Source organism: Bos indicus, chromosome 9, assembly GCF_029378745.1.
Source record: "Bos indicus isolate NIAB-ARS_2022 breed Sahiwal x Tharparkar chromosome 9, NIAB-ARS_B.indTharparkar_mat_pri_1.0, whole genome shotgun sequence".
NCBI classification, from domain to species: Eukaryota; Metazoa; Chordata; class Mammalia; order Artiodactyla; family Bovidae; genus Bos; species Bos indicus.
Window position 1 is genome coordinate 62,572,503 of NC_091768.1, and position 23,328 is coordinate 62,595,830.

At 37.7% G+C, this 23,328-nt stretch overlaps 1 protein-coding gene across 9 annotated transcripts in view; it reads left to right on the plus strand.

Moving 5' to 3' along the window:
• RARS2 (arginyl-tRNA synthetase 2, mitochondrial) overlaps positions 1 to 23,328 on the plus strand; it is a 73,324-nt gene that overhangs the window by 31,389 nt on the left and 18,607 nt on the right. For all 9 annotated transcript variants that reach the window (XM_070796108.1, XM_070796105.1, XM_070796110.1 and 6 more), the window contains 4 exons: positions 1,262 to 1,359; positions 10,630 to 10,685; positions 13,548 to 13,631; positions 16,275 to 16,351. In XM_070796108.1, the coding sequence (XP_070652209.1) occupies positions 1,262 to 1,359; positions 10,630 to 10,685; positions 13,548 to 13,631; positions 16,275 to 16,351 (315 nt within the window). The remainder of the gene's footprint in view (positions 1 to 1,261; positions 1,360 to 10,629; positions 10,686 to 13,547; positions 13,632 to 16,274; positions 16,352 to 23,328) is intronic.

The window sequence follows — 23,328 nt, forward strand, 5'->3', positions numbered from 1 at the left end:
ACCTCTGAATGATCCAAGTGTGAATTACCTATAACATTTACTGCCCTACTTGCAGTCTTCTTGTGATCCATGTTCTTGGAGTAACAAACATTGAATGAGTCCCTCGTGTACAATAGACAATACTGTATTTAATGTCTATATAATCTTCTCTATATGGCTTAATGCACAGTGTCACTGAAGGATTTTCTCTGTATCTGAACCTAGTTCTTGCATCAGTTAAATGGGAAATGTTGCCCATTTTAAGATTGTAAGGCTTAAAGATAACATAGAAGCTTCTAGACTTGAACCTGGCACTCAATAGAGGCTTCTTAAAAGTGTTGCTTTATTGCCTCCTACTCCCTTTCTGCCTTTTCGATTTAGTGACTGTCTTAAGAGCTCTAACGATAGAATTCTTCATGTCAGAAACTACATTTTTAGGACGTAAAATCCTGTTTGTGGAACAAAATCAGTATAAGAGTAAATAAAAATCTATCAGTCATTTCAAAATCCTACAGTAAAAAATAAATAATGAATAAATGCATCATCAACCTTAGCAAAAAATAAAGTATGAATTTTGTAACCTATATAGTAATTCTGTGGTTAATAACTAAAAGTTAACCTGGAATATGTTTTGACAGTTTCTGTGGTATTGCCTCATTTCTTATGTAGCCAAGACGCACTTCAATTATATATTTTTTTAATTTGTTTTCTACCATTACTGAGATCATCAGTATCACAGAAGTAGCAGCACCATGCCGAGTTAACACTTAGGCTGTGGAGTGAGCAAAGTTTTTGCAATGTGACCTTCGGAAAGTTACTTAACCAGTCTGAGCTTCTGTCTCCTCACTTGTAAAAATAATACTCATTTCAGGGTAGTTGTGAGGAGTAATATATATAATACATATAAAATGTTTAGTACAGTGCCTGGCTTGAAATCTGCATTCAATAAATATTAGATGCTGCTTCTAGTATTAATTATTGTTGCTATTTGCTATGGACTTCTGGCAGTTACCTCTCTAAACTTAAGTTTCTTCATCTGTAAAATATCTCCATCATTGGCTGCTGTAAGGATGAATAGACATGAGCCCCGTAGATGTTAACTTGTGTCATGACTGCTCTGATTAGCATTAGCGATCAAAGAAGGCAGTGCTGCTAACAATGCTGTAAAATTCTCAGCTCCATAAATTAGAATGAGAAAATTAGCAAGAATTAGTTCCCAGTAACAAATTAAGAAAATTGCAATTTTTCTGTATCATTAAATCCCATACCTTTTACTTTACAGACAGTACTGCAACAGGTGATTGAAGATGGCTCAAAATATGGATTAAAAAGTGAACTTTTTTCTGGCCTCCCCAAGAAGAGGATCGTGGTTGAATTCAGGTGAGTACCTACCAGTCATATGCATTGGTTGATCAACTGACTGGGCAGGTGGGTATTTTACTGTTATCATCTGGGTCTCACAAAATTACACATGGAAAAATGAAAAATCAGAGTATGTAATTAAAGTCACAGTGAGTTGATCATTAAACCATGAATAAAACTTTTTGAACTTTTAATCAAAAAAGTACCTAATGGTTATTATGGGTTTTTTCCTTTATTAATTATGTATTAATAGATTTTTTGATTTGTTTTTTTAGAAGAACTAGTTCATTTTAGTAGACTCTTAAGGTACATATAATGGTTACTATCATATTAAGAATTGCAAAGTAATATAATTACCAGAAAACAAGCTTTGTTGTGTTTGTGATGTATGTGTATGTATTTTTAGTTTTATTGAGGTATAATTGACCAAATTATAAGGTAAAGTGTACAGCATGATTTGATACACACACACACACACACACACACACACACACAGAGGATTTCCCCAGTTGAGTTAGTTGATAGCTCTGTCACCTTACATATTTACTACTTTGTGTGAGAACATTTGTTCTACTTGTTTAATAAATTTCAGTTATACAAGATAGTGTTATCTACTGTACTCACCACGTTATACACATTAGATCCTCAGTACTTATTGTCTTGTAGCTGAAAGTCTGAACCTTTTACCAACCTCTTCCTGTTTCCCCTAGCCTCCAGCCTCTGACAACTACTTCTCTATTCTGTTTCTAAGAGTTTGACTTTTTAGTCTTTAGATCTGACATTTAAATGATAGCTCGCAGTTATTTGTCTTTGTCTGTCTGGCTCATTTTTCTTAGCATAATACCCTACAGTTTCATCCGTGTTGTTGCAAATGACAGAATTTCCTTCATTTTTAAAGCTGAATAATATTCCATTATATATACATACCACATTTTCCTTATCCATTCATCTACTGATGGACACCTAGGCTGTTTCCATACCTTGGCAATTGTGATAATGCTGCAGTGCACATGGGAGAACAGACATCTCTTCAAGATAATGATTTTGTTTCCTTTGGATATATGCCCAGAAGTGGGATTGCTGGTGGCTCAAACAATAAAGAATCCACCTGCAATGCGGGAGACCTGGGTTCAATCCCTCAGTTGGGAAGATCCCCTTGAGAAGGGCATGGCAACCCACTCTAGTATTCTTGCCTGGAGAATCCCCATGGACAGAGGAGCCTGGCAGGCTACAGTCCATTGGGTTGCAAAGAGTTGGACACAACTGAGTGACTAAGCACACACATATTCAAATTATCCCAGATCAGGCTCCTTTATTCTCTTTGCATGTTCCCTTAAGTCCTGGTATACTTTCTTTTTGGCATAAGATGTTCCAGTCTTACTCAGACCTGGAATTGTCCATTTCCCCCAAGAAGTCCTAGTTCCCTTTTTGTGAGGGAAGATATTTAGAAGCCAAGTTCTGGCTATAAGAGTGCTTATTACTACTGGAACTCAATTTTTACTGATGTTACCAATTCAAATCTAACATCCCAGGGTCCATTACATGAAATGCATATTATTTAAAATTACCAGAAAAATAGCTTGATGTTTTAATATGGCTCTAAATAGTCTTCATGATAACTTTCTTACATGCTATGCCATCAATAAAACTATCTAATCTTTGAATTGTTCTTAGGTAACCAAAAAAAAAAAAAAGATTACTATTGGAGTATGGCTAGCAGGTGACCACTCATGACCATTATTGGAGAAATTGTATTTGCCTTTTTCAAAGCTAAGGAAAAGTGTCAACGAGCTGTTTTCTCACTTAGCTAGAACTTGCTAGAGCCTTTTTCTTAGTATATGTTTTTGTGGAAGATTTTTTTAAGTGGACGTGGTAAATACTATTTCTGGTTTCTTAACTCATAATTTATGGTGATAACTTAAACTTAGTTATGATGAGCACCTGGATAATCAGAGGTGAATGGGATTTATTTGTACTGTCTTCTGTCACTCAATCCTGTTCTTAGAAAAAGCAGACCCTCTAAGACTTGGTAAACTCACCTGTTTATGACAAGGATTGATTGTTGAGTAAGCTAACCTTCTTATGGAGCAGATATAAATTATGAATAAATCTTATGCTACCAGTGTGCTTCAGTCAGGATATTTAAAGTTTAAATGTTGTTGCATCAAAAGAACAGAGACTTCTGCAGTCATCCTCACACCAGAGAGGAACTGCTCTAAGGCCATCCCCCAAAGAAAGTTGCTTGTCATTTCAATTATCTCTTGCTTAACAAGCCACTACAAAACTTGATACAGGGAATGGCAAACTTTAGCTCATGGGCAAAATCCAGCCTGCTATATTTTTGTAAATTTGGAGTACAGTCTTAGATATTCATTTACATATTTTCAGAGTGGCTACTTTGATACTCTAGTGGCAATTGAGTAAAATAGACAAATAATTGAGATAGAGACCAGATGACCTAAAATATTTACTGTCTGGCTCTTTAAGAAAAAGTTTGCCACACTACTGATTAGTGTTTTAAAACAACAACCAGTTGTTTTATGTTTCATGTATAGACCAGGAAATTGGGAAGAGCATAGCCTAATGGTTTTTTTGCTTGCCTGTGGTCACTTAAGCAACTCTAGTCATCTAGACATTATACTAGGGCTAGAAATCCAGGTAACTCATTTACTTTTCTGGTGTCTCACCTGTGGGTTGGCCAGGCATCTCTCTGTATTCTCTCTCCAGCAGAGTAGCCAGACCTCTTTACAAAGGTGCTCAGGACTCCAAAATAGTAAAATATCTGGTCTTGTAACAGGCATATCATCACTTATGTCACTGCTGGTCAAAGCAAGTCACAAGACCATCCCTGACTCGGGGCAGGGAAATAGATTATATCTCTTAATGAAAGAGTGGCAAAGAGTTTGTTGACACTTTTAATTCTTTTCATTATATCTTTACAGTGATGCAGTATACATACCCTTCTCTGGGGAAGCACTTCAGTACTCTTACACTCCTTGCTCTTACCTAACCAGCAGTAAAGGAATATCAGTAGGAAAGTAGAATAGTATCTGTTACTGCACATTCACCCTTGAAATAGTGCTATTGCCAGCTTCTTGAAATGTGAAAAGTTGCCACCCATGTGCCTTCTTAATGTTCACTTCCTCTTTACCATCCCTTCTCCCCAACCAAAATCAAAATACCAAGACTAGTCTTTCTTAGTCATTGATTCTTTGGTTTTTCTCCAAAGTTTTTGTTTCCCATATAATACTCCTTTTTGTTTGTGCTTATAAGAAATGTCTAAAAATAGCGTGTTCCATTTGAATTGTATTCTGGAGGCTTTTTGAACTGCAGTTTATTTACTTACAGATTTGCCTCTCTCAACTTTTTTCGGAAGCAGTTAAGGAAGGCTGGAACTTTTATAAGCATCTGATCATTAATGAAAGCAGAGTCTATTTCCCAGCGGTCATCTCTGCTTTCTGTTGTTTTTCATCTGGCATTGGTGGGGGACTAGAGCTGCTTCCTCCCTTAGAAGTATTCCAGATTCTGTGATTCTTATTGTGATTTCAAAAGGGAGACAGAGAGGTAGACAGGAGGGTAAAAATTGATAGAAAACATCCTTCCTGAATTTCTTCTGAAAATGAAAGAGGTGGGAAGAGAGAATTTCTTTAAATATATAGTATCTTTAATAGACCAGGTGACTTCATCCCAAAGTAAAGAGATAGAAATACTGTGTTCAAGAAACTTGCCCCAGGGACTTCCCTGGTGGTCCAGTGCTTGAGAGTTCTCCTTCCAATGCAGGGGGTGAGGGGTCGATCCCTGGTCAGAAACCTAAGATCTCACATGCCTTGGGGCCAAAGTACCAAAACATAAAACAGAAGCAGTATTGTAACAGGTTCAGTGAAGACTTTTAAAATGGTCCACATCAAAAGAAATCTTTGAAAAATAGAAACTTGGCCCTTAAATTGAGATGATGATGGTGATGCTAGGTCAAGGAGCTTGCTCAGAGTCACAGAGCTAACTCTGAATCCTGTATGTTTAACCTTTACTGCCTCCCTGATACAGTGATATATGGTTGGTTTCCCTATATTTTGTTAGATCCAGGAGGAGTGTGATAAAGTGCCAGAGTAGATGACTGTCTACCTCAGACTTTGGCTCTATGTGGTGGGTAGAGTAAGACTTGAACCATCAGCAGCGGTTGCCTCTCTCCTGAGTCAGCCCTTCCTATTGTGTTCAGGTCAAATCTGCAGGAGCACAGTCAGCAGTGATAGCCATTCTTCTCTTTTATCAACACATGTTCCCCCACCCACTGTTGTTCCTCGATGTGAAGTGTTCCCAGAAAACAAATTGACCTCTGGGAAAATGGGAGTCCAGTAGATCAGGGTACTAGTTTTCACTTAGTAACTGATTCAGTCATCTGGGATGGGACAGTTTATTTCTCTAGTCTCTTATATGTGGAAAATAAGAGTAATAATATCTCTTTTCTTACAAGATTGAGGAAATTACATGAAGTAATATTTCAGAGTTCCAGTAAAGCATCAAGTTGTAATCCATAGTAGTTACTTTGGCTGCCAAAGGAGTTGAATTTGTATTTTCCATTTCATTGTATTCCCTTCCAAGTAGGAATGCGGTGCCAGAGAATGTCAAACTGATATTTCAAGGGAGGTTTTTTGAAGCTCTAGACAGATTCAGTTCTTCTAATTAAAAAAAAAAAAAAAAAGTACAAAAGTTCTAACCAACAGGCACATTAAAAGATGTTCAACACTGCTAATCATCAGAGAAATGCAAATGAAAACCACAATGAGATATCACCTCACACCTATCAAAATGGGTATCATCAGAAAGATCACAAATAACAAATGTTGGCAAAGATGTGAGAAAAGGGAACCCTGGTGCATTGTTGGAGAGAATGTAAATTGGTAAAGCCACTGTGGAAAACAGTATGGAGGTTTCTCAAAAAACTAAAAATAAAACTACCATATGATCCAGCAATATCACTCCTGGGTATATATCTGAAGAAGAAAAACACTAATTTAAAAAGATTAATGCACCCCAACATTCACAGCAGCATTATTTACAAGAGCCAAGATATGAAAATAATCTAAGTGTCCATCAACAGATGAATGGATAAAGATGAGGTTTGTGTGGAATACCACTCAACCATAACAAAGAATGAAAATTTACCATTTGCAACAGCGTAGATGGACTTGGAGGGCATTGTACTAAATGAAATAAGTCAGAGGAAGACAAATACTTATGTTATTATTTATATGTGGAATCTAAAAAATAGACTAATGAATATAACAAAAAAGAAACAATCACAGATACAGAGCACAAACAGGGTTACCAGTGGGGAGGGGCAAGGTAGGGATAGGGGATTAAGACATACAGACTACTATGTATGAAATAAGCTACACGGATATATTGTGCCACACAGGGCAATGTTTTATAATAACTTTAAATGGAGTATTTTCTTTAAAGGTTGTGATTCACTGTTGTACATCTGAAACATATAATGTAAATCAACTATACCTTTTTGCATTTTTAAAAATTCAAAAGCTATGTAAAAACTATATTATTAGATAATATTTTTATTAGATAATAACCTTAGTTTTTGAAAATTCAAAGATGACAAAAGGTTGTGCAGTGAGAAGGCAGTGTCCTCCCTACCTCAGTCTTCTGGTTCTCTTTATGCAGACATTCACCAATATCAGTTTCTTGCTTACCCACCTAGAGATCATACACATTATACATTGTTCTTCTCCTTTTTTATTAAACAATATATCTTACATTCCTTTAATATCAGCCCATCCATGGCCAGCTTATTTTTAGTTTTTTATAGTATTTTTTAAAAAATCAGCTTTATTGAGGTATACAGTACAATGCAAATCACTGTATTTCAACATGCAGTTTAATGAGTTTTATCAAAGATGCCAGGTCACATAACTACCACTACCGGTAATGATATCACAGTTTCTCTGTCTTTTTTTTTTTTAACCTTCATCTCAATTACTCCCTTTTATTCTGCTTACTTGGGATTTAGTTTGAGCCTCCCTTTCTAGTTTCTTAAAGGAGAGTCTTCAGTCATTGATTTGAAACCTTTCTTCTGTTCTGATATAAACATTTTCATGGTATACATTGGTCTGCTTTAGCTACATCTCATGAATTTGCTAGTAAAGCAGTCCTAAGGGTCACCCTGTTGGCTGACCTTCTACTAGGGATCACAGTCCTTCACTGTCCTGTTCAGTTTCATAAAACCAGTGTTCCATAAATCTTTCTAGTTTTCTAGTTGTTTAAGGAAGACGGGTAATTAAGCCTAAGCCTTGTTCTTCTCTCTTGACTAGAAGCAGGAGATTACTTATTATTTAATCCCATAGAAGAACATTTGCTTTCTTTCTAAATAATGATTACATGAATTTCCTTATAGTTTCATAATTGCCACAATTGTATACAGATCTGTCAGTTCAAGGTTTTAAATTGTAATACCCTTAAAAAGGTAAATAACAAGGCTTTGGAGACAAACCACAAGTAAGCTCTTGTTTTTGCCATTTTTAACCAGCTGTGTCTTATTAATATCTTTTTTAATACTGAAAAACTTAAGAAATTTTCAAACATACACAAAAGAGAGAAAATGTATATTAAGCCCCATATGCTTATCATCTAGGTTCAAGAGTCCTCAAGATATTGCCAAATGTGCTTCATTATCTTTTTTCCTTTGTGTGTCTCAATTTTCTCATCAAAAATAAGAGATTATATCACAGTTCTTCTGACTGTTGAGTTAATGCATGTAAAATGTGTCAGACTGTACCTGTCGGAGAGTGAATGTGCTCTAGAAGCATTCAGTCAGTCAGTTCAGTCGCTCAGTCACGTCTGACTCTTTGCGACCCAATGAGTCGCAGCACGCCAGACTTCCCTGTCCATCACCAACTCCTGGACTTTCACTCAAACTCACGTCCATCGAGTGGGTGATGCCATCCAGCCATCTCATCTTGTGTCGTCCCCTTCTCCTCCTGCCCCCAATCCCTCCCAGCATCAGGGTCTTTTCCAATGAGTCAACTCTTCGCATGAGGTGGCCAAAGTATTGGAGCTTCAGCTTCAGCATTAGTCCCTCCAATGAACACCCAGGACTGGTCTCCTTTAGAATGGACTGGTTGGATCCCCTTGCAGTCCAAGAGACTCTCAAGAACCTTCTCCAACATCACAGTTCAAAAGCATCAATTCTTCGGCGCTCAGCTTTCTTCACAGTCCAACTCTCACATCCATACATGACCACTGGAAAAACCATAGCCTTGACTAGACAGACCTTTGTTGGCAAAGTAATGTCTCTGCTTTTTAATATGCTGTGTAGGTTGGTCATAACTTTCCTTCCACGGAGTAAGCGTCTTTTAATTTCATGGCTGCAGTCACCATCTGCAGTGATTTTGGAGACCCCAAAAATAAAGTCAGCCACTGTTTCCACTGTTTCCCCATCTATTTCCCATGAAGTGATGGGACCAGATGCCATGATCTTCGTTTTCTGAATGTCGAGCTTTAATCCAACTTTTTCACTCTTCCTCTTTCACTTTCAACAAGAGGCTTTTTAGTTCCTCTTCACATTCTGCCATAAGGGTGGTGTCATCTGCATATCTGAGGTTATTGATATTTCTCCCAGCAATCTTGATTCCAGTTTGTGCTTCTTCCAGCCCAGCGTTTCTCATGATGTACTCTGCATATAAGTTAAATAAGCAGGGTGACAATATACAGCCTTGACGTACTCCTTTTCCTATTTGGAACCAGTCTGTTGTTCCTTGTCCAGTTCTAACTGTTGCTTCCTGACCTGCAAATAGGTTTCTCAAGAGGCAGGTCAGGTGGTCTGGTATTCCCATCTCTTTCAGAATTTTCCACAGTTTATTGTGATCCACACGGTCAAAGGTTTTGGCATAGTCAATAAAGCAGAAAGAGATGTTTTTCTGGAACTCTCTTGCTTTTTCCATGACCCAGCGGATGTTGGCAAATTGATCTCTGGTTCCTCTGCCTTTTCTAAAACCAGCTTGAACATCTGGGAAGTTCATGGTTCACATATTGCTGAAACCTGGCTTGGAGAATTTTGAGCATTACTTTACTAGCATTCAGTTCAGTTCAGTTCAGTCGCTCAGTCGCGTCTGACTCTTTGCAACCACATGAATCACAGCACGCCAGGCCTCCCTGTCCATCACCAACTCCCGGACTTCACTCAAACTCATGTCCATCAAGTCGGTGATGCCATCCAGCCATCTCATCCTCTGTCGTCCCCTTCTCCTCCTGCCCCCAATCTCTCCCAGCATCAGGGTTTTTTCCAGTGAGTCAGCTCTTTGCATGAGGTGGCCAAAGTATTGGAGTTTCAGCTTTAGCATCAGTCCTTCCAATGAACACCCAGGACTGATCTCCTTTCAGTCCAAGGGACTCTCAAGAGTCTTCTCCAACTAGCATTAGGTATTGTTAAATCTTAATTGCAACTTCTCAGCCACCAAGAGCAACAAATGTGTTGCTTGAGAATTTGGAATGGAAAATTCTATTTCTGGTTATCCTGGGAAGCCTTCCACATAAATATTTTTATATTTTTGTTTTAATTTCTGATACAATAAATATTGATAGATATTACTCATATAAATAAAATTCTTTTGGGGTCCACAATAGTTTTTAGACCCTAAAGAATTGAGAACTAGTGCACTAAACTTAATTTCTAATAATGTACCTTGTTTGTGTCAAAACAATCTCTCTGAATTTCTTCATCTTTTTACCAAGCCCCTACTGTATCTGCTTGCTGAGTGTGCCACTTCTGTGTATGTTATGTGACTACCTCTTGAGTCACAGGATCAATTCCCTAAGGGTGGTTCTTTCTGAGATCTAATTTATCTTTGCTCTAAATGTCTAATTTTTTAAAATTATTTATTTTTGGTTGCACTGGGTCTTCATTGGTGCGCATGGGCTTTATCTAGTTTTGGCGAGCAGGGGCTACTCTTCGTTGCAGTGCACGGGCTCTCATTGCAGTGGACCACAGGCTCTAGGCTCATGGGCTTCCGTAGTTGTAGTACATAAGCTTAGTTGCTCCTTGGCATGTGAAATCTTCCCTGCCTAGGGATCGAACTTGTGTCTCCTTCACTGGCAGGCAGATCCTTATCCGCTGTACCAGCAGGGAAGTACTCTAAATGTCTAATTTTTAACTGTCTTTGTCCAAAATTACCAAAGGCTTTAGTCCACAATTATATTAACTATAGAGCTATGACCTAATTCATTTTAGAATTCTTGTTTGTAGAACAGAAAAAAATAACTTTTACAATTATCTTGCAGTTCACCTAATGTTGCCAAAAAATTTCACGTTGGACATTTGCGTTCTACCATCATAGGTAAGTACTGTTAGTTTCACAGAAAATACTGAACATGACTTTTGAAGCAGTATTGGTTTAATGCTTAAGTAGTAAAAGGACAAAGAAACAAAAGAAGTTTATATGAGCTTAATGCTAATTAAATATGATCCCAAAATGAAAAAAAATTGGTTTAAAAATGACAAGAAGAAATTTGTTTCAAAACCAAAAGATTGACTTAGAAACCAGGTATGTATATTTTGATTTTAACTTGTTAAAAGTATGTATGCATATTAAGAAGAACTGAAAGATGCATAAATGAAAACCGTTATATGGGATTGATAGTTATCCTCCCAATTCTTTTTGTCCATATATTTTGTTTTAAAAAATAAACTCAGTCTGAGTTTTCAAGACTGAAAATTTAAACAGGACTATCCTAACAAAGATTACTGTAATACTTCTTGGTTGTAATGTTTGAGTGTACAGTAGACTTATGATTTCTATTAAAACATGATTTATATAGTAGCCCATCTTAAAACTGCAGTTAGAATTGTGTAATATTAGAATTGGAAGGGACTTTAGAGTTTATCTCATATAATCTGTCTTCCAGTATAGAAATCTGTCTTTTGCATACTTATAAGAAAGTGATTTAATCCATACTGGAATACTTTAAAGATTTGGAGAATGTCCATATTTCTGGAATAGGTTATGTTGCACTACAGTCGACTCTTGTTACAAAGTTCTCAAGCAGCATTATAAGAGAGGAAATGACAGGACTTGATGAAAAAGAATATAAGAAATATACTGTATAAGAAAAACTACATTAGCCAAAAGCATAGGAATAATTGATGGGTAAAGCATGATAAACTTTTTCGACAGTTGCTAAGGGAAATGCTTGAACCAGGAAGAGATAATATTTATTGAAACTTACCATGTTAAGTGTTTTCATGTATTATCTGCACTAGTTTCACAGTAGCCCTAATTATCAAGTCCTGTTGGTTATAGATGAGGAAACTCAGACACCAAAAGTAACTTTCCCCAAATCACAAAGCTAGTAAAGTATAGCAGCAAGGATTTGAAATTAGGTAACCTAATTCCTACTGGAGAAGGAAATGGCAACCCACTCCGGTGTTCTTGCCTGAAGAATCCCCAGGTTGCGGGGGCGGGGGTGAGCAGAGCCTGCTGTCTATGAGGTCGCATAGAGTTGGACACGACTGAAGTGACTTAGCAGCAGCAGCCTAATTCCAAAAGCCTAGGTTCAAGCATTGAGTTGGATTTATAAGATAATAGGTGCTTCCCTGGTAGCTTAGCTGGTAAAGAATCTGCCTGCTATGAGACCCCAGTTTGATTCCTGGGTCAGCAAGATCCCCTGGAGAAGCGATAGGCTATCCACCCCAGTGTTCGTGGGCTTCCCTGGTGGATCAGATGGTAAAGAATCTGTCCACAATGCAGGAAACCTGGGTTCGATCCCTGGGTTGGGAAGATCCCCTGGAGGAGGGCATGGCACCTTACTCCACTACTCTTGCTTGGAGAATCCCCAAGCAATAGACAGGAGTCTGATGGGCTACAGTCCATGATGTTGCAAAGAGTTGGACTTGATTAAATGACTAAGCACACACATAAAATAATAAGGTACTACAAAAAAATAGGGATACAGTCTGAGTACCATCTGCAAAAGGTGAATTCTGTTGCTGGGACTATAGAGTTTGGGGAAGTCTAGAAGTAGGGAAACTGGAGAAGTAGCTACTGTAATTTGTCAGCTATGCCTATTGGTGAGGGGTTATTTGCAGAAAACTGGATATCGTCTTGGAGAAGGAAATGGCAACCCACTCCAGTGTTCTTGCCTGGAGAATCCCAGGGACAGGGGAGCCTGGTGGGCTGCCGTCTATGGGGTCGCACAGAGTCGGACACGACTGAAGTGACTTAGCAGCAGCAGCAGCAGATCTCCTCTAGTAAAAGCAGGAGGGAATTTACAATGGGATATTGAATAGCTTGCAGAGTTGTTGGGAGTGTTAAAGACGCTTTGGATTAAGCTGATATAGATGATGCCCAAAACTACCACAGAACTTCATCATCAAGGGAGCTTCTGCCTTTTCTTCGATTACTGCTGCTGCCAGAGTCAGGAACCTGCCATCATTCCTGGTTTATTGTACCTTCGAGAATTCAGAGAAGCAAAAGAGGTCACCCATACCCTATCTTTCACTCCCCTTGGAAGTTGTATGACAGGACACTAGGACCTCTTGTAGTGATGCCACTAAAAGTCAAAACCTCCACCACTGTGCTTCTCAGAAAAAATAAAGGTAACTTGCTTTTCACCTTCTAGATCATAAGCAAAGTGTATCTGATTGCCCATGACTTCTGGAACCCTAACTGCAAGAGGTTCTGGGGTCTGTTACTTTTAGCTTTAGTATATGCAGAATGGAATAGATGTCAAATGTCAAACCTGCATCAGCAGTACAGAAAGGTGAAGGCCTTGGATTCCTGTGTGCTGTTATTTAGGGAGCAGCATGAGAGGTTGGACTTCATAACTGAAAGAAGGTGGAGTGAGCTATTTAAAAAAAAAAAAAAAAACTATATGGCTAAGTAGGGAACAACCAAATTATATATTCTCTGTTAATTACTGAGATTCTGTTATTTTCTGTCCTTGGAATTGACTTGGAATCACAGTTACTCTGTGTATTCATAACCTCCATTAATGTTGATGAAAATTGTGAGATTTAGAATAACTATATCCTCCAAAATAATTTTTACTCCCTTTCCATAATATAGATGAAAACACAATACTAAATGTTTTTGTTTTTAAAAAAAGTAAATTTTGTCAACAGAATTTTCTGTTATGCTTTGATATTAGGTGGTTCTTATGCCAAAACAGAATGAGAAACTATGTATTTTATTGATTACTAGGAAATTTTATAGCAAATCTCAAAGAAGCTTTAGGACATCAAGTAACAAGAATAAATTATCTTGGCGATTGGGGCATGCAGTTTGGTAAGTAAGTTTGAGGTTTTATTTTTCACATCATTGTTAAGATTAATTTGTTTTAATATCACGTTACTTGATCATCTGGACAAAATATGGGCAAACTCCCATTGGATGAAGTAGTGCCTCCTACCTGTTTTTTTCCTGATGGCTCTTTTCCATAAATCTTGTATTTTACTTATTAGAATAATTCTCACCATACAAGTAAGTTTGGGGGGGAGGAAACGTCATACATACAGAACAAGTCCTGAAAAATACAGGCTTTTGTGGTTTTATTAAAGTAGCTTACATTCATTAGTTAAATGTAGATGTAAGTATTAGAGGAAAAGTAAGACTAGGTATACACCCTTCTCAACAGCCTCCCCGGGCCAACCTACAGGAAATGGGATTTGTCATAGCCTGAGCCAGTGGCCTAGAGGAAAAACAACCTGGGATATTTTGGCTTCCCCTTAAATTGTACAAGTCATGGAGTGGGCGATTGGTCAAAATGAAAAGAGAAAGAAAAGCATGAGACCTAAAGAGTTGAATGCCACAGATTATCTCTAATGTCTTGAGTTTACTCAGAACCATTCCCAGCTCATATACTGCAGTAGTCAAGGTGTGGAATGATAAGATAAATGAAGTTGATGTGGTAGGGAAGGACTAGTAGCATGTAAAATGCAAAGTTTTTTATTAAAATCTCAGGCAGCTACCATGTGCATTTTAAGATCCAGCCCTTGTGTCATCTCAGAAAAGCATTCTCTGACACCCCGACACACCCTTGCCCACCTTCTCACATCACCAAGTTCCTAGTATCCAGTTCTACCCAAATGGGCTTCTCTTCTTACTGTATACTTTTGCATGCTACTCTCCCCTGCTAGGTGAAATGTTCCATGAAAGCATGGGCTACGTCTTAGTTATTTTTGTATCCATCGTGCTTAGCACATAATAGGCACTCAGAATGATGAAAGAATCTGTCTTGGGAAGTCTTTCACAGTCTATTCCAAAAGAAAGGCTAGGTAACATTTTCAGTACTAAATACCATGTTCCATATCTACTGAAATGAAATCAGAGTTTCTGAAAGATAAATTTATCATGATCTTCTCTTACAAGCGTTATCCTCTCAGTTAATAAAAATCTTTTTTAGACACTAAAAAGAATAGAACTTGACCCTAACAGTGTCCTTCCTATTCATTGCGGAGGAACAGAAAATACACCTCGCATTTAAAAACCCACCTGCAGCTCACAGTGGGCACTCAGAGTTTTGGGCTCTAAGCTCAACAGTCAGATTTAATAGATGGCACCCACTTTATATGAGTTTGACTGATTCAGGCACTTCACAGCCATTAGCAAATATGTGATTATGATATTCATTAAATTTTAACTGCAAGGTTTTATTGTAGTGGTTTTTCTCTAAAGGACTACTATGGTTAATGGTCTGTCGACATTTCCATCAAACCATCATTGTTAAAGAGTTTTAATTTTGGCTGTTCACCTATCCCATATTAAAAGTGACCAACAGTTCTTAAGTACAGAAATAATTTTTGAAAATGTATTAGGTTTAATGTCAAATGGAATTGGCCTTTATTTTTCCTGTCTCCATTTCTTTAGAATGCTTTGGGTGTCTTTTCACACCCAACTTCCCAGGACCCTGAATCATGATCACATTTGCTTTTGCTTAAAAGTGAATAGTGCTGGTACTTATTTTAATCATCCTTCTAGTTCCTGTCTAAGCTCCAGAGATTACCTACCCTGTGTTTAGTAACATTCCACTTTCTGCTGAGTCTGTATAGAAAAATGTACATCAGCAAGGCCCAGCAGCAATAGCTTCTTTAGATCTGAAGGTACATAACTGACATAGAAACAGATTACTCTTGGCCCAGGCTACATATATCCTTCAAATCCAAAATTGTGGTCACCTTTTAGCAAAATATCTTAGAATAGAAATATTCAATATATCTTAGAATATAAATATTCACAGTCTACTGAGAATTTTCATTGTCATCTTCAAACCTCAACTATTATTTTTTTAAAAGTTCAAGTTAACACCATCTCTGAATTTTGAACTTACAAAAGACTAAAAAAAAACCAAAAACTTAAACAAAACAATGGCAAGTGAAAGACAAATATATAGCCAGATAAAAGCATTTTGTCACCTTGAATGAGAAGAGTAATCAGAGTTTTACTTTCAGTTGAGAACTAATAATTGTAACACTAATCTGATTCCTATCTTTATTTTCACATCTACAAATTTTAAAAGATATTTGAAATCACTTCCCATGATTGTCTTTTCACAAATTTTGAGTGTCTAGTGTGTCAAGTGCCTGGTAGCACGATGTCCTTCCACAGAGTAGTTGCTCAATAAATGCTTGTTTTACTGATGTCTTGTAGGGAGGTAGGTGTTGGGCACTGTTAGCACAAAGATAAATTAGTCCCAGACTCTGCCTTTGAGCTCACAGTCTTTTGGTTTCTGTGGAATTAATTTCAGTGAGCCCTTCTATATATATTTAATTTGTGATTCAATATATTGAATTTGACTTGTGTCAGTTTATGGGTAGCAGGACATGATAGTGTGTGTTTTGCAATATTCTTAGGATGCATACCTGTTCCCTGCCATGACTGTTCTCTTCTGTTCCATTTTTAAATTTTCTCATTTATGGATTATTGTGGTAGGTCTTCTGGGAACTGGCTTCCAGCTGTTTGGCTATGAAGAAAAACTGCAGTCCAGTCCTTTACAGCATCTCTTTGAAGTAAGTTGGCGAAAAAAAATTAGAAAATGCTTCATCTTTTTTCAGAGTACAGTGCAGCTTGGTAACACATTTTTACTCCCAGGGGCTTTAAAAAAAAAACAAACAACAAAACTGTTCTTAAAACAAGGACCCAAAATTATTGAAAATATTGCTTATATTTTACTAAGGACTTACTTTAATTTTCTTATCCAAATATTTCTTTTATTACTATTTTAGTTGATTTGGGACAGTATTTGTTCAGGTATAGAATCTTGGCATAAACACACAGAATATCAGATTCAGCAAAGAATTATTTTGGGCTTTTATTTGTTGTTATGTACTGCAGCTTCCTTTGCTGTAATAACTATAATTCATTTAGACTTGAGGAAACATGAGTATATACGTTTTTGCTCTTGTTCTGTTGTAGAGGAAGGCATATATGTGTCTCTCCAAATTTGTGTGTCCTTTTTCATTTGTCTTTCAGCTCCTTTTCCTGGCTTTTGCCCAATGTGCACGTCTTTCCATTCTACCTCATTTAGTCCCTTCACTCTGCTTTTCTGTCCTCAGTTCTTCCTGGAGCTTATCAATAAAGCTCTTCCTGTCCAGAAATGTGTTTCGTTTTCATTGTCCCAGTTGTTATCTCTGGGCCTGACAAGGAGCACAGATACTACCAGCCACTTTGGCGACATATGGGCGATCAGACTAAGGTTGTGTGTGAGGAAGAGCACTTGCCAAGCGACGCTTTACCTCTCTAGCCAGAGCCACAGAGAGCGCTTAGTTTTCATTTTTGTTATATTATTTTGTAGTTAAATATAACAAAACACATCTGATTCTTAAATATCATTAACATTTGTGATTTCCTCCTGAGTTTGTACCCTCACTTGCATTTTAAATGCCTATGTTTTGATTTATGAAAGTGAAAGTGTTAGTCACTCAGTCGTGTGTGACTCTTTGCAAACCCATGGACTGCTCTGTCCATGGAATTCTCCAGGCGAGAATACTGAAGTGGGTTGCGATTCCCTTCTCCAGAAGATCTTCCTGACCTAGAGACTGAACCCAAGTCTCCTGCATGGCAGGAAGATTTTTTACCATCTGAGCCATTTGATTTATACTGTTAACCAAAAGATTTTTCCCCCCTCTTTCCCACTGAGAGTTTTATGGATAGTCGAGAGTTTAAAAATTAGTAAATCTTTATGGTTGTCAATAAAGTATGCTGCCTTAGTGCCTGGCATTTTACTGTATTATTTTCTAAAACTGTGAATAATCATGAGTATTTTTATCATGAGTTTAGTGAACCTTTCATCAGATCCAGGCCCCAGAGACAAACCCACAGTGCGGGAAATGCAAGAAACCACTTGGGGACCTTGTGTTGTTCAGAGAACATTCTTTAAGAATTTAGAGTACAGTTTGACAGAGTTACTCCTGGCATTTTCTCCCACCCAATCTCAGAAGTTTTTAATTTAATCCTGACAATAGTAAATATTTGTGGCCCATAATCTTTTAAATATTGTAGTAAAATTTGTTCTTAAACTCTCTGGCAACCTAAAGATACATTTTATTCTATGCAATTTAATACAGTTTCCTGCCTCTTGAGACTCATAAGAAGAGGGGTATCAGACATCTACATTAGAGATTGTTGATTGACAGACGCACATAAGGAACAGGCGAAGGGGGTACTTTTATGAATAACAAAAAACTCAAGGCACAGTAATATTGCTTTCATTAAGTGTTCTTTTGCCTAATAGCTTCATGGTGGTGATGTTTTAGTTGCTAAGTCATGTCTGACTCTTTTGTGACCCTATGGACTGTAACCTGCCAAACTACTCTGCCCATGGGGTTTTCTAGGCAAGATTACTGGAGTGTGTTGTCATTTCCTTCTCCAGGGGATCTTTCCAACCCAAGGATCAAACCTGTGTCTCCTGCTTGGCAGGTGATTCTTTACCACTGAACTATGTGGGAAGCCCTGATAGCTTCATAGAGGAGCAGTATTTATAGACAAAATAGAGCTAGTCAAATACACCCACCTTGCTGTTTGTAATAGAAAACAGCAATCCATTAGAGCACTTATCTGCTTTCTTCCTCCTTCCTTTGCTGAATGGAGAAAAATGCAGAGCCTACTATGGAAGACTCTAGGTTATTTTATCTTTGTGCTATTTTTGCAGACCCAGTTTCATTTAAAATTACAATTGTCACTGTAGGTTACTTCCAGCAACAGCTTTTGATATAAATGAGAAAGTTTGTCCCTTTTTGAGTGGTAAGCAAATGTTAATGATTTTGTCCTGTTTCTAAACAAAAAACCTGAACCTTGGTCAAATCCTTTTTTTTTCCTTCTCAAGTTACAGATGGAGCTCTTTTAGAGGAAGGATCTGTCTTCTTGGTCTTTTATCTGCAGCCTCAGACACAGTGCCTTACAGTAAATGCTTCAATGAATTTGCCTCTTCTGTTTAAGTTATGGCATAAAGAAACCTTTTGTAAAGCTCCAAGGAAGGGCTAACTCTCATAGGATACACTATTTAGCATTTGTCCAAAATCTAACTTATTATGCAGTTTACTGGTGAAGAACCCAAGTGCCAAGCCCAAGAATCCACCACAGGCAACTTTGCTCCAGAGGGCTCTGTGTGCTGTACTGTCTTACCCCACCACTGGCCCTGCAGAGTGCCTTTCTGAGCCAGTCATTTCCACTGGCTGTCATTATTTACAAAGCATTCTCCTTTCTTTCAAAATTAAATTGCTGTACCCCAGGCACAATTAGTAGTTTAGCTGTCACAGTTTGTCTTCTGGCGTATTTGTTTTAAATTCGGCTTTGGCCATCCAGGAGCAGATTTCATGGCCTGGGTGCCTCTAATTTGCACCATGATCAGTATCCCCCCAGTTTCAGTTTCTTAGCCAGGTTAGAAATTATATCATAGTTTTAGCATTTGTTTTCTGTGATGAAAATATTTAATGCAGTCATTTCTCTGCTACATTTCCATGCTTGTGCTTTGCTCTATTTAAAATGGTTGTTCTCTGCACCTGTAGTCATTCTTTAACCAGGACATCTGGCCATGCTGTGCATTGACCTAGGACTATTTTTCAGCCAACATTGGAAACCTTTCCTTTCCTTGTTCTACTAATTTTTCACGAAACAGAGAAGTGGCTTTTAATAGTTCCTCCCCTCCCCCAAATTGGCTGATGAGTTAAATAATATATTTGCTGTTTAAAATTCACACTATTGATTCAAAGAAAACAGTAGTAGTAAGTTTTGGAATACTTTTCAAAAAGCCTTCCTACTAACGTAGAAGAAATAGTTCTTACGATGTTAATAATGTTAAATCTAAATCATAGGTATATGGGGGTCATCATTTACTCAGTTTTAATGATTTTTAAAAGTAATTTCTCAGAGTTCCTCCTAGATTTAAGCTACTTGAATGGACCTTAATAAAAGCTAACTCTGTACCTTTAAGAACATAGAACCCAGTCACTTTTTTCTGTTTTCGGTTTTTTGGTTTGGTGGCTTTTTTGCTTGTTTGTTTTTTGCTGCAGAAGATTTTAGAGCTTCACTCATTGATGTTGCATATTAATTGTATTTTGAGAACTATAGAGATTCTCTGAAATATGAGCAGCCTCTCATAAGAGGTAAATATGCCAATACAATATTCATTAGCCTTGTACCCTATCACTGGCTGTTTTTTTTTCCCCTTTGGTCATGCCACACAATTTGTGGGATCTTAGTTCCCTGATCAGGGAACAAAGCTGGGCACCAGCAAGGAAAGCACCGTGTACTAACCACTGGACCACCTAGCACTGGCATTTGTAAAGATTCAGAATGATCCCTATAGTAGTTCATTATTTTTACCCTGCCCCTTTTCTAAAAGGATTTGAGGTAATCACAGTGATGGGCATTTAACAAAAAAGACATAGAAAGTTGGAGATAATGTATTACTAGGTAATGTGTATGTAAGAGATTTTGCCCTGAGTTTCCCAGTATCAGTAGCAAAATAATAAAAACAAGATAAGGCAGGACCAAAGCACCAATTTAAAAAGTGATAATGTTTACTTGCTCCCATTTTTTAAAATCAAAAGACCATATATTTTTCTGACTTCAGAATCTCAAAACAATTTCTCAAAGTAAATCAAGACTAAATCAATTCTAGACATATATAGAATTATATATGCAGTTAATAGTTCATACTGTTTAAAGAATTGAATTCAAATGTAATCTGTTGGTTTAATCCACATTACTTTTTTCAGGGAAAATGATTGTTGTGATTGAGGTGGATTTTACTTGTTATAACAGCTACAAGAAATAGCTTTTAAATTATAAACCTGAGTCTGAACCCAGCAATCACTTTTGAGAGTGGTGGGAGCCAACTCAAGTCAGGTTTGGGGTTTTCCACCTCCCAGGTCACACAGAGGCTCTTGTGTGCATCCCAAGGGAGCTATCGAGACCTCTTCTTGGCTTCAGTGCACACTACTCGTGACTGACATGCCCAGGATCCAAGCCTACATGATGCCCTGGAGGCACCCAGCTCTGCTTGCGTGACAGACTTCACCTGGGAGGTCTTGCTGAGTCTCAGTCCCAGAGGCCCGGAGACCAGCCTCCATGTGTGGGGACACTGTGAACCACTGCCCTGTGAGGGCCTGCCGCCACCTGAGGGGCTGCCCAGCCCACACTGTCCCCAGGAGTTTTCCCCTCAGGCCCTTCTCAGTCTAGGCAATTCTCTCCTCTCTCTTGGCAACTTCCCTGCTTCACCATTGCTCGTGATGTCTTCCCCAAAGCCACATGCTTTGTCCCTCACCCTTACTCCCCTCGGACAGCGCCACAGGTCCCGTTGTTCTCTGGGTGTTCTTGGAACAAGAATGGAAATATCGAGCAAGGCCAGACTGCATGTTAAGGGCTCTGTCATCGTCTCACCCCACTGAAATGTGGGAAGAACGGGTTTTTCAGCAGAGAACAGTATTTATTAGGCATGTGCATGGTGACCCACAACAAGTTGGCAACTGCCACCCTTTGACAGAGGTGTAAGATACCATGAATGTAATTATATGTACACAGAGAATAAAAATCAGAAATTCCAGACATTAAAAGAAGATAAAGGGATGATAAAATGCTGTTTATATGCTGCTAATGATGTTCTAATGAGGAGAAGTTTGGTCATTAATTCATTAGTTACATCAAATGATTTCTTTTTTTACCTAGGAAGTTTTTACTTTTTTAACTGATATATTAAATTATAATAACATGAATTTGAATTTCTTTGATATTTCATTTAATATTAGGAATTGGTCCCAACCAGAGAAATTTCTAATCAATACATGAAACGTTAAATGAGATTGTTTGAATTATAGTCAGGAATTTGTTACATGTTATTTTCTAAAATATGAGATCAAAATTAAATGCATTTTAAGATAGAGGACAAACGAATATTGAGATAAAAGAATCTTTAGTGTCAAAGTTATGCTAACCATCCTTAGCAGTTACTTTCAGTTTTAAAAACAAAAATAACCAGGAGTGGGGTTAGAACCCTGCGTCAAGGAATTCAGGTGTGCCTATGAGGCTCATGTATTCAAGAATCAAATTTAAGGACTGAGTGGGGAGTGAGAGGGCATTGTCTGCTACTTTAAGTTTTCACACTTATTTCTTTCATTTGGGCAGATCATCCCAAGAGCTGATTATAATTAATCAATTAAATTAGAAATAAAATGTCATGCTTTTTGGCAATGCCAACATTTAGAAATAGAAGGAACGATTAATACTCCTTTCAGGAAGTCTCAGACATTTATTTTATTCTCTTAACTAGTAATACAGCTGGCTTTTGCATTCTAGTAACCTAAAAGAAAAATTGCATCTCCATCCTCAAAAACACTTTTCTTCAACCATCCTCAAAAACACTTTAATTCAGCCACACTGTTACATATCAAATGCAAATTTAAAAATTTCCTTTTTATTCCCTTTGAGTCTGGATCTAACCTCAGAAGGGGGCTGTCTTCAGAATACATACTTTCTGAGGGTAGTGGATTCAAAGTAACTGTAAATGGAAAAGTGTAATTTCAGAAATGCATTGTATAAATTTTACTTCAAAGGAAAAAGTTTTCTTTTCTAGTATGCTAATGAATGTTAATAGTTTTATATAGTATGCTTACAGGCAGATTGTTAAATGCTAATTAAGGCTCTTCTATTGTTCTGTTTAATAATGTCAGTTGCTTCTCAGTAATGTTTGGTTTTTCCCTACAAATTGATGAAATGCCAAGCTTGTCTTCATGAATTAGGAATGGCTTTTTGTTTTAATTATTTCTGTTTTAAATCTTAAGGAAGGGAGAAACAGATTCTGGTGATGTTTTTCCTAAAATATTCTTATCAGTATTTTGAGTGTATATTAGATTTTTTAATGTTTGACTGTTTGAGTTTAGGATCCTAGATTTTTTTTTTTTAATCTAATACCTTTCCTCTTTTGAAAATAAGGATTTTTTAAAATATATTTACTTCTAAACTGAATGTGCATGTACACACACACACCACACACACGTGTATGTGAGAGGGAGATGGAGCAAAGAGGCGCGGAGCAAAGAGGCGCGAGAGAGACAGGGAGAGGGTGGAGATATTAATTTTGAATAACAAGCCATTTATGGATATATGTATGCCTTTACTTCTGCAGGCTGGACTGTTAAGCAGTTGTCATTGGATAGGTCATTCAAAAGTCGGGAAGTCTGCAGGTTACTGTTTTGCAGTGACTCTCTTTTTTCCTCAGTTCAATTCAGTCACTCAGTCGTGTCTGACTCTTTGCGACCCCATGAATCGCAGCACGCCAGTCTGAGTGAACTCCCGGAGTTCACTGAGGCTCACATCCATTGAGTCAGTGATGCCATCCAGCCATCTCATCCTCTGTCATCCCCTTCTCCTCCTGCCTCTGATCCCTTCCATTATCAGAGTCTTTTCCAATGAGTCAACTCTTCGCATGAGGTGGCCAAAGTACTGGAGTTTCAGCTTCAGCATCATCCCTTCCAAAGAAATCCCAGGG